The sequence below is a fragment of the Phlebotomus papatasi genome, chromosome 2, assembly GCF_024763615.1.
Source record: "Phlebotomus papatasi isolate M1 chromosome 2, Ppap_2.1, whole genome shotgun sequence".
In the NCBI taxonomy this organism is placed as follows: Eukaryota; Metazoa; Arthropoda; class Insecta; order Diptera; family Psychodidae; genus Phlebotomus; species Phlebotomus papatasi.
The window spans coordinates 39,941,198-39,953,893 of NC_077223.1; the positions used below are offsets into that span (position 1 = coordinate 39,941,198).

At 31.2% G+C, this 12,696-nt stretch overlaps 1 protein-coding gene across 1 annotated transcript in view; it reads left to right on the forward strand.

Annotated features, from left to right (window-relative positions):
• The window catches only part of LOC129804098 (ATP-binding cassette subfamily G member 4), a 43,948-nt gene that overhangs the window by 14,075 nt on the left and 17,177 nt on the right, over positions 1–12,696 (forward strand). Inside the window, exon 2 of the mRNA XM_055851169.1 lies at positions 12,090–12,270. Within this exon, the coding sequence (XP_055707144.1) occupies positions 12,210–12,270 (61 nt within the window). The 5' untranslated portion in view covers positions 12,090–12,209. The remainder of the gene's footprint in view (positions 1–12,089; positions 12,271–12,696) is intronic.

Consider the following 12,696-nt stretch of genomic DNA (forward strand, 5'->3'; position numbering starts at 1 on the left):
ATTTAAAAAAGAGAGAAATAAGACGTCTACATACTGGGAACAATTTTTGTAAAAAAAATGTTTTTTCAAAGAAAATTTCCCCTATTATATCGTAGGAAAGCATCAAAGGTATCTAAAGAAAATTTTTTTCTAGTGTGTAGAGGTATTAGGAAGAAATATTAAACTTTTTAAAAAATCATTATGAAGTATTTTTGAAAATTAAGCACCTTTTTATGGAATAACGAATTTTTTTAGAACGATTTACAAGCTTTATGCTAAAGACTTATTTCTAAATTCAAGAGAAGCACTGTAAATTAATTTATTAAATGCTGTTCTAATAATATCAAAAAGCATAAATAATTTTAATTACTGTGTGAATATAAACAGATTTAAAACACCATCAGACAAACAGGTTAAGAAGAACATGTTAAGGATCGCTAATAGAACACATCTCGAAATAACGTTCCTTCCTAAATGTTTTACTTGTAACTATTTTTTTTATCTTGGCATGACAACTTTTCTTTCTGTTCTTGTTTCATACAAGTTCATTCTTGTTTTGTTCTTGTTTCAAAAAATGTTTTTTTCTTCATTCTTGATGAGTTTTAAAATTCATCCGATTTTACATTGAAGGTTTTTCAAGATCAATGGTCGAATTTTCGAATAAGCTGTAAGGCATTTAAGTTAAGTATTTCAAATTTTAAGATTTCCTAATAAAAGTTTTATGATAATTCTTTTAATAGTTTTATTTTAAATACCGGTTTCCGCGCTTTCCGTATCTGCAAGGCTTCGTGTACTCTGCGAATTTTCCATTACCTTTTTCATACTTTTTTAATCAGACAGGGCTCAAGTTTTGCATAACATTCTGTGTACTGTACTTATTCCAGATTGTCAAAGCAAAAGTATAGAAAAGCTATGAAAAAAACGCCCATTCATGTTTTACAATAAATAAAGAAAATAAGCAATAGAAAAAGGTTACAAAATAACCCAAGATTAGGGCTTCCCACTATCTATCAAATGAACTCCGTTGACCCAAAAATATGCCGAAAATATTGCCAAGGTCAATAACAAAGAAAGACATTTTATCTAATCTAATAAATTTCTTACGTTCTCTCATCCATTTTTAATAGAGACATCCAGACAATTTGTGGCTTAACGGGCTTAACGAATAACTTCATTCATTCATTCATTCAATAACATTTATTTCCTTATATTTACTTCAATACTTAATGAGTTAAATGTGAAAAAAATGTCTGTTGATAATTTCAAGGCAGGAAAAATGCGATATTAAACTGGAATTAATTTAGTATTTAATCATACACTCTAGAAATTGATTTTTTTTTCAACGGAATCCCGTCTGAAGTGTTGTTTCTGCGAGAGAGAAATTCAATTGAACCTTCAGGTATGAATTTTCTCGAAAAAAAGCTTCACTACGACAGTTACCAAGGTGTACAGTACATATATACTTAGTGGTTGCGTCAGTAATTGGAAAACTGTACCCCAGCTGAGTCTGAGGACAATCGAGCACACTAGTAATTAATGATAAAATAGTAATTTGCAATTGCATTTTTCAACGGATTAGACGCAATTGCTGATCTGCCTTATAACATTCCAACAGAAAATTCGATTAATACACACGCTGTTGTTATATTTTTCCACCCTCTCTGACAAGATGTTATGGTAAATACCATTTTAATGGCTAAAAGTGCAAAAGGAATTAAAATTGAAAACAGGTTCTTGTGTGGTAATCTTGAAATAGTCTTCAAGAGGACCTTGCAATTTTTTGCTTATGAGCCCATTGGGCAAAAAGTTTTAAGAATTATTCTGATTGATAGAACCAAAAAAAATTTTAGTAGTTTTTATTTCTTTATTGCTCTGTTACTTTTAGCGAATGCGATCGAAATTTCAATCATTTTGATTAAAGTGATTGATCAATGATAAATCTCCAGACAGAAACATGATTTTTTGTTAAGTGTTTCTTATAACGCAAACTCACAGCGGAAAAACAACCTTTGCATTGTAAATAAGTGTTAAATGTTTTGGTTTAAAGTAATGAAAATTCAATTCTAGCCTTCCATTCCCCTCATACAAGAAGTTTCTAATGTGTCTTTACAAAGTATAAGGAAGCATATTCTTAAGCCATTCATAAAATAAACCTTGTTCATGGAAGATTTTTGTGAAAGACAAATGTTTAACGTTGTATTCGTTATTTATTTTTAACAGCTGAATGGGGAAATGCAGTAATCAAAAATTTGTTTAAAATAATGTAAAAATTCGCATAACGTCGTTCTCAAGAATATTATGATCAAAATGAAAATTGAAATTCTTATTTTCAGAAATACACTATTGCATCTTTCCTCTGTCTCTATTTTAATTTGTGCTTGGAATTGTGTTCCTGAGTAATTTACATCGATAAACAATCGCCAGTATTGAGATTTACCTATGTTCAAGTGAATTTATGTACTTTTAGTTGCTCCGTACCTTTTGTTACTTTTTACCCCAAGTGGTCGTTTTTAATAAAAAGATTTCTGGAGAAAAGAATCTTTGTAAAATTCTAAAATAGATAAGGGAAGAGTACCAGCGATCGGCAGTGTTCCTCGGATCGTCAGGTTATTTCTACATTGTTGCACCAATTCAAATGAATTTTTTAAAATTATTAGTTATATTTTACCATTTAACTCTCACAAGAATGCAGTGCGTTAACTCGGATTTAAATTATAAAATCAATTTTCCTTGAGACACCTTATTAAATTCGTGACGATCCGAGGTACAGAGTACGTAGTTGCAGTTACATCTATTTTTTATTAATTTATTTTAAAAATTTAAAATTTAAATGAACAGATTATAGTTAAATGGATCACCAATATACCGATTAGCATACATAAAACTACCAAAAAGTATTTTGAGACTTATATTTTCAACTAAATATCGACCATATCTCTTAACATTCCGATCCGGGGTGCTCTTCCCTTAACGACTTCGTATTCAAAGAATCCAAATCATTTAGGAAAAAATCACCAGGGTATGAATTCTGAGATGCGTCAGTTTTTACGTGAGAAACTCAAGATTTTTAGATCGTTTCCTGTAAGAGAACCGCGATACATGCTTCAGATCTGAGACTTAGCCATTTGGTTTAACTGCTCTAATTTTTTAACAATCAAGATTTTTTGGAAAAATTTGACTTGGGATTGGAAGGTTGCTATTTAGGATTTTGAGACCGTCGGGAACGGGGCTAAATCTCTAGTCTGAAGACCGCTTGAAGCTTTCACAAAAAGTGTCACGTGAAACACTTACAGAATCTAAGAATTTACTTGAAAGTTTTTATGAAAGCTTGACAAAAGGCTTATCAAAAGTGATCTCAGAGCCGTGAATTTATCACGTGAAAAACTCAGCATCTCAGAATTCATACCCAGGGCATCAATTTTGAAAAATATGTAGGTAATAATTGACATCTTCTGCAAGGAATATATTATTTAAAAAAAAAAACAGGGCTAAAAATTTCAATATTTTTTTATTTTCTAAATTCCTTGTTTGAATTTTAAGAAACTTACGACATTGAAAAAGGGCTATTTTGGTTAGCTATGGTAAAAATTTTAAGCTGCTATCTTGTTTATCGTGGCAGGTATTGAATTTTGAAATTCTCGATTTGTGACTTTTTGCCCCAGTTTCCCCTACTATTTACACAGAAAAATAATATTAATCACAAACAAGTTAGTAAAAGTTTGTATTTTTTCCCAAATATTATCCGTAACATGATCATTTTTGACGAGCATTTTTGTACTTTTACAAATATTTTTCGTAAAAACATAATAAAATGTTCGTAAAATTTTGTCATTTGTTCGTAAAGTTTTGCCAGATTTAAAAATGTACGAACAAATGTCTGTAAAAGAACAAAAAAATATTCGTCAAGTGATGATGTTACGAACAACGTTTATGAAAAAATACAAACTTTTACGAACCCGTTTATGGATTATACGTTTTACGAGCATTTCCTAAGTCCTCAGTAGGAATTTACAAACATTTACGAATAGTATTACAAAATATTTTTTCTGTGTATAGAAAATTACTAATTATGGGCATGAAATCTTGAAATTTTCCTTTTCATATAATTTTTCTTCAAAATACTTTTATATTTAAAATTATTTGGAAATGTGGTCTAATTCATTTTGGAGCGTGCCAGTTTAAAAATCAACATTGCAATCAAAATTATAATGGTTTAGTATACCGGTACCTAAGTTCGTAAAGTATTATAGGGCTCATCGAATACTGAAAAAAATAATCTAGTTAGTCATATCACCCTTCAGTATTGTTAAAATTTTATGAACATAATTTTATAATCGGAAAATCTTATAAGCACTTATCAAACGATTAAAAAGTACTTAATTTAATGGAATGTTTTGATTTTAAGTAGTGTAGTACAACAAACTCCTTACCAAATATATGAAAACGAGATAATCTAAGTTAATAACTATTCATTAAGATAATTCTATAATCCGAAAATATTTCAAGGCATTTCAAGGTGTATTAGCTATTGTCATAAGAGCTTCCTTTATCAATACCCACTTTTATTAGTACCAGTGATGAAGAAAATGGTTCTAAGGTGGACAAATGTGGTAAATTGATCGTCAAATTATATTATGCTGAATTTAATCGCTACACTGAAGGGTTAAGCAGATATAGCATAAGTGTTACTTGCAAAAGACTCTTTGTACTTCATAAAGGTAAATATATTTTTTCACAATACGTATATAACTATTTGTGTACTGACCAAACAATTTTCTTAACAAAATAATTTGCTGAACAAAATCAAGGATATCACCTATTGATTTGACATAAAAGATTTGTTTAACTCACTCAATATCAAATATTTTCTCTTCAGTGAAGACTTTATTTTGAGCATATTATATCATGACTAAGTGTCCATCTACACAACAATGTCATAAATAGAGTTTTTATGTTCAGCATAGGAATGTATTCGTAATTATCATGCTATGACTCTTTATAGAGGTACATATCGATGACTCCATTCCAGGCTATGATAAATTCATTTCTAGTATCTCGTAGAGATTAAAAATATTATTCCTGGGGTATCGATAAAACTGGTACAGTCTGAATCACGAGATGTTCATTTTTTTTTTCAAAACTACTGCTGAAAAGTGTCTCAAGAATGTTGTAAATTGTCTAAAAGTTATACGTTTGATAGAATCTACAAAAAAATAGTTGCGCATTAATTGTTTCGATAAAAAAAGCCATAAAATACCCTCATAAATGTTTGAGAAGTATTCGAAATCGTGACGCAGATGATTCTATAGTGTTTACCAGTTCTAAATAGATTTAAACTTGTTTTTAGAATCCTTAAGAGATTGACTAAAAGTATAGCTTAAAAGTAATAGGGGAGACCGGGGTACAATTAGCCAGGGGGGGTAGAAGTAGACAGTGGATTTTTCTCATATCTCTTAAAATATACATTGAGCAAAGTATTTTTTAATGGAAGCAGGAATACATCCCCATATTCTCAGAAATATTTATAAGTCTCATCATGTTATCCTACAATTTAGAAGCATTTTTATAAAATGGGTATAAAATTGTAGTTTTGATGTTAGAGTTTTAGGCCCAGCATTTGATTTTCTAAGTTGTTAGTCAAAAGTTTATAGTTTTACTTTGTTTCTAGTTCAAAACAGTTAATTAAGAAATATTTTTCACTTGGATAATAGTTATCTACTTTTTTATATAAGATATTAAACACTGAAACAGCCCTCGCTGCAGATGTAGCCACTCTTCCGTGGTGGGATAAAACTATTGATGATTTTTCACTAGTACATGGATAATTGTTAGATGAAAAAGTACTATTGATATTCCAAGTAATATTGCCATTCGGATGAAAAATTTGTAAAATAGAGTTTTTCAGGATATTTTCATCAATTTTGCCGCAATTACAAAAATGTCATAAAAAAGTCGGCTAAAGCCTTTTTCTTTTGGTTTAAATGATATATTTAGCATCAGTGGGCTTAAGTGTATCAAGCAAAACAATATTTGATATCTCCAGTTCAAAATTTCGTCTGAAAAACTGGTAGCAACTAGTACCCCAAAAGTGGCTATATCTACCCAGGCCGGGGCAAGTGTAGCCAATATGTCATACTTTTTTTCATTATCCTCTCTAGAAAAAGGCAAGGATTTTAGAGTTTTGAACTACACTGTTTCATGCAGCCCATATCATAATGCTACTTATGAAACATAAAAATATTAGACAAACCTTATCATTTTTTTCAAAAATCATGCGCGAAAAAAAAGCATCATTTGCTGGCTTAAAATACCCCAGTCTCCCCTAAAATTTAATTTTGAAAGAAATAGTCATCAGTTCATAACCGGTTGTGTACTGGTTTATTATATACCTATCGGAACTTGGAACCGGTTCATACTTAGTCAGAATACCAAGCCCTTTTCAAAGAACCCTAACTTTCTAAAATCGGTTTGATGTTTGCAAAGGAATAAACGCTTAAATTACTTAGCACATCCTAAAATTAGAAAACTCACTCACCATCTAAGAATTCTAAAAATATTTTTTTAAGCAGGAAAATGAAGTCATATTAATTATTGCTTCATACTTATAGGGGGTTCTCCAAAAACAGCAAGTCAATATCTGTAACCGTTTGGCGTCCAACTCAGCTAATGATTAAAGAGATGGATGTACAGCGTATAATTTTCTGATGTGCAAAATATCTTAAAAAATTAAAGAATGCTTACAAATTTCTCAAATATTAAAAGACTTTCCTGAAATACGTGTTTTTGTGATAACATAGCATTGAATGGAACTGTTGAAATAATATGAAGACATTTTAAACATAAATTCTTAGCTGGTTTGTTGATTGCAAAAATCTAGAATAACATTAAAAGATATGATGGATATAGTCAGGAAGTACCCAACAGCAAAACGTTGAGCGCCGCGTCTTGTGTCACTTACAAAATCTCGATCACCTTGATTAATGCCTGACGAGATTGACAAATTATACGGAATACTGTTCTAGTGAGACATTCTGGCTGTTTATTGCGTGATCGTGAAAATAGTTTTTTTTTTTCATTCTGCCATTTAGTTTGAACTTTCACGGAAGAGGATCACATGGTTGGGATTAGAAAGATCAAGGGTTCGCGGCAATCTCTCTCGGAAGAGTGTCAAATTGGTAAAAGTGTGTCAAGTTTAAGCATGAAGATCATGTTTTGACGATCTGGAATGCTCATGATCAACGATCCATTTTTTCGGGCTTATCGCGAAATGGTGTGCGAAAAATGGGAGCACATGCTACATGCGCGAATATAAGTGATCAACACGATCACAGCTGTTTTCTCAACTGTAAAACATTGATCGCAGAAATGTGCGGGCATTCATTAACTCGCTTGGATGTCGTTGCACAATTTTCCGCATATAGTAAATTTTTGCAACATGTCAATTGGGTGGGGGAATATGTTTTTCTTTTGCACTTTTCCAAAGCCATTTAGATTAACACAGATTGCAAAATTAACTTCCACTCTCTGGTGATTTTGTACAATTGATCATGTTTGATGATCGTATAGGTACGATCACTGGAGCTTTGAGCGATTAAACAAGAAGTTGTTGCCTGAGGAAGTTAAGCCGGTGCGATTTTAATTTAAAGCAAAAAAATAGTCAATATATGACGGAATAAACTTTAATTATTTTTGGTTAATGAGACTGAAGGTTCTTTCGATTCAAATGGACAAAAAGTGATCTTGGAGATAAGATCACTTGATAAAATTTACTGTTTTTAGCCAAGATTCTTTTTTTACTATTTTCAAGTGGTTACCGAGCATCTTGGGAATTTTTAAGTGTTAAAACCCATAAGAAAACGTGCCATGTTCCATTCATGATCATCACCACTCGATTACACTCGATCACGAACACTTCATGCAGCTCCTCTACAGTGAGTTTGTGTAATTATGAAACACCCATCAGGAGTTGTTTTTTTTTATATACTTACATTATGTGCAAAAGTCTTATTTCTTATTTTTTTTTATATACAATTCCCCAACGACGCGGCATATTTTTACCATTATTTACACTCTCATGAGCATTTACCTGTCGATCAAGTAAGTATTTCTAGAAGTAGCACTAAATGGAAATTAATGTCGACTTTCACCATAAATAGAAATATTATAGTCGTTGTGCAAAAAAAAACTATATGAACAATTTTCTCAATTGCCCGTTTGATTGGGATTTAAAAAAAATAAGCAAACGACCACAATCTTTTTGATGAATTTCCGTTCAATTTCGCGATCAACAAGATTGTCTTGTTTGATTTTGAAATAACAAAAAACCTGTTTAAGCATTTTCAAATGACACGACTGCATTTTTCCCAGTTAAAGAACTCTTTGCGGCTTTTTTGCATTGCAATGTCTTTCCGAAGAGTGATCAAGAAGACCAAGAGAAGAGAGATCATACAATGCCCTAAGTCTTATTGCTTCTTTTCCAGTCTCTTACTCAGACATTTTTTTTCAGTATTTTTATTACTTAAACTCCACAGAGTGCAATGTATCGTCACTTAAATTATCATATTTCTTGTATAATTTGTGTATTTCCCTATTATTATACGAGAATTCTTGATTACTGAATATTAAGTGTGCTGTTCAGGTTAAAGGTTTACCAGTTCTCGAAAGCCTCAAATTCGTAAACAAGCAATTGCAGTGATTATCCACAATCTCACCCTGTTGAAGAATGCATAGGGAAAAGGGGGACAAGTTGGACCATGGTACAAGTTAGACAGGGCTTTGAAAAAACCCCTGTCCAACTAGTACCGGCGAATTGTCCAACTTGTAACACTATGTCCAACTTCTATCACTTTACCCTAATCGAACGAAAGTCACAATTTTCTTAAAGATTTTAATTGAAAAAAAGAAGGTGAGCTATATAAAAGTTAACCAAAAACAGTCTTCCGACTAGAGACTTAAAGATGTTGCTTTTTTTTTATTTCCCCCTTCCCTAGAGGCCCTTACCAAGGTCTTAGGTCATGCGACCTATATTTCGACTAATTCCTAATACATAGTGATCATTTATAAAACTCTAGACGTTTAACAAAATAAATAACTAAACTCACGTTCAAAGCATTCAATGCATTCGGTATCTTATACAAAAAATACTGAAGAGAGAGCACCGACACAAAAAAACAAACACATTATTAGCCGTACTCGTTTAGTGGTGCTATTCCAATAAAAAATGAACATACATGTTTTTTTTTAGCACTTGATTGTTCTTTGTTTTCTGTCACGATTGTTTGGTGGTTTTTAAAACACGGACGAGGTTGCGAAAACAGTTGAGGCAGGAACCAACATAGAAAATCGATAATGCAGAAGTGCTTGAGAACAGTATAAAGTGCTTAAAAGACTGTTCTAGAAAAAGATTTCCTCTTTTCATTTTTTAGTGGAATAGCACCATAACTCAGTTCTCCAAGTCGAATTTCCAAACGACAAACAATAACGCAATCCTTAAAAAAATCTCATAAATTGTTCTTAATCCATTTTAGTCAATATTAAAAATACTATAGATAAAACGTTTATATTTAAAGAATATTAGTTCTTAACAGATAATTAAATGATTGTAAATTAGGAAGAAAATATGGAAAATTGCAGAGTTTAAACTGTGAAATTTAGAGATAAATCCGGTGAAACGTTTCACTGGTAAAAATAAAAGGACCAAATTGATCCCAATTTGATCCTTTTGCGAAGAATTGATCACATTTCAAACTTTGAATGCACATTTATCATATAAGAACATGTTAATTTGATCCATCCTTTGCAAAAGGATCACATTTGGATCAATTTGATCCTTTTATTTTTACCAGTGTTAGGGACATCAACTTACGTTCTTTAGAAAATACAATATGCAAAGTACTCAAAGTACTAATATAATTATTTATTTATTTAATCGTGTCAATAAATTCGTTCGTTTAACCCTTAAAGGCGATTGGGTCTAATTCAGAACAAAGAAACATTTTGCTGATCCTCAATTTTTGATCCTTTTGTCCTTAAAGGCGTCTACACATTGGGAGCAATTTTCGTCAAAAATTGCGTTTTGACAGAAATTTGACGTTTCCCCCTACAACGCCGCAGGGAATTTCCTTCAAAAAAGCAATTTTTGACAAAAATTGCTCCCAATGTGTAGAGGCCATAAAGGATTAATCATTTGTTCGATTTGACATATTCTTGTACGGGGAGAGTTAACAAGTCCATGAACTGTTCGGGAGCTCAATTTTTAAATAAATGCTTATCTTCCGTTTTCCCTTTACTAAGATTAATTATGATCGTGGCAGTGTTTGATCATTTTTGCTTGCATTTACAGCTTGCAAAACAATTTTTATTTCCAAAAACTGGATGAGATTCTACTAATTTAGGGCAGAATCACATTGACAGTAAAATGCTAACCGTCACCGTCAAAGCTATCACCGTATTTCTTTGATTTACGCATTTTCATTGCAAATCTTACGCAAATTCTCAATTACCGTATTGCCTAGTCTCATACTCTATGGCACTAGGTGAAAATAGTATAAAAAAATTGAATAAATAAAACTAAAATGCGATAAACGGTAAGCAAAAAAACTTTAGGATGTTTTTACTACAGTTTTTCGTACAGTTCTTTTGCTCACCGTTTATTGCATTTTCGTTTTATTTCCTCAGTTTTCTTATATTATTTTCACCTAGTGTCACCGAGTATAAGATAATGTAACACGGTAATTGAGAATTTGCGTAAGAATTATAATGAAAATGCGTAAATTAACGAAATACGGTGAGGGCTTTGACGGTAACGGTGAGCATTTTACTGTCAATGTGATTCTGCCCTTAATCGGGGATCTATGCACTATAGACTCAAATACTTTCAATAACTGATCTGCAATGATATCAATACAGGGATCAATAACTTGATCTTCAGTTTCTTAAGCTTCCTCATTAGCACTATTTTTTGGATATCTCGGAATCCGGATTCAAAAATGGTTTTCGATTAATTTGGCTTAAGAGATTGTTTGTGTACGGTAAAGTAGTTAAATTTTTTTCAATGTATTCTAGAGATTAAAGATTATAAAAAGCTTTGTAAAGCATATTTTTTAACCAATTTTTAAAATTTGGATTCCTGCAAAGGTCTTTGAAATCAATAATTTGTAATCCGGTTATGAACAGATAATACGTTTTTTTATCAATTGTGTGTAATTCAATTGTTTTTTAATATCTTGCAATTAATTTTGGGCAAGTTTAATAGATATCTGTGAATTATAAATCTGGTTCCTCATTAAATATCAAATAAATCTTTCGTCTTTTATACGGGATCGGAAGAAAGAGACAACTTATTGTCGTAACGTTGTATTCAAATTGAAAGAAGATACATTAAAAAAATGTGTGCAAAGATATTTATAATCATGATTCATGAGAATTAATAGAGTTTTATGTATGATCATTAAAATGAGGATCGCACGATATCTAGTTTTTAATCGTTAATAACTTCTAAACATCCCCGGATAAATTTTTTATGAGATATTGAGGGACTTCTAGTGACCTCACAACAATTATTAAACATTACTAAAAAAAAAAACAGTAAAATATCTAATTGCAAGATAATTACTCTCGATTCTTAAAAGAAAAATTTCTTATTTTTCTTTAATTTATAATCCCCGGTGAATGGTTTATTCATATTTGCAATAATTGCATAAATATGTGATTTATACATCTTCACAGCTAATTAATTTAAATAAAACCACAAGTGTTGAAAAAATTATTTCACCTCATTAAGCTTTATTTGATATATGATAAGTGTCAATAAATCACTTCCTTCCCAATTATCACTGTCGTATGCGGTGTTTGTCATGCAGATTTATTCCAATTCTTTAGCAACCGAGATTTTATCACCTTCTGACATATTCTAGACGAGTACACTCTGTCACGATTATGGCATGATCTGTGATCTCAGTAGAATGATGTTATCTAACAAGGGTCTCTCGTGTGATCTTGAGGTCAACATGAAAATTTCTTATGCAAATTTGATCTTCTTTCATGCAAAAATTATGTTAGCTTCTTTATTTATTCTTATCCATTTGCTTTTGTGTCTTTTGATCTTTCAGAGGAATATTATGATTTCGCTGAGAAGCAAACATCCTAGTGCGAATATTCATGAACGATCAGTGATTTAGTCATACACAGAACCGTCAACCGAATCAGGAGGTGTTGACACAAGGGTAAAAATGTTCAGAAACATAGAATTTCAAGAGATCGTCTACACAGTTAAGGAAAGGTGGCAATTTGGTGAGTCTTTTGTTTGTTCATAAATTTATATTCATGTGTAATTTCACATATTCAAATGAACCTCCTTCTTTGTTTGTTCTATTAGTGTGGTCTATGTTGGGAATTCATGAAACGGTCGAATATGGAAATATTTTATCTTTTATAACAATGCCAAAACATTTTTAAATCACGTATTTTTATTTGATTTCTTTCTAAATAAATTTTTGATAAGGGTAAAAATAGTCATGTCCTTTTAATAAAGCCTTGATCAACTTATACTTATCGACACTTAACTTAAGCAGACGACATAAACATGGTTTTAAAAAAGGTGGCGAATGAAGTATAATTGTGTGCGTAGTATTTCTGAATGAATCATTATTCTCAGGTCGATGAACTACCAAATAAATAAAAATAAAATTAAAAATCATTTCACCTTAGATATTAAAA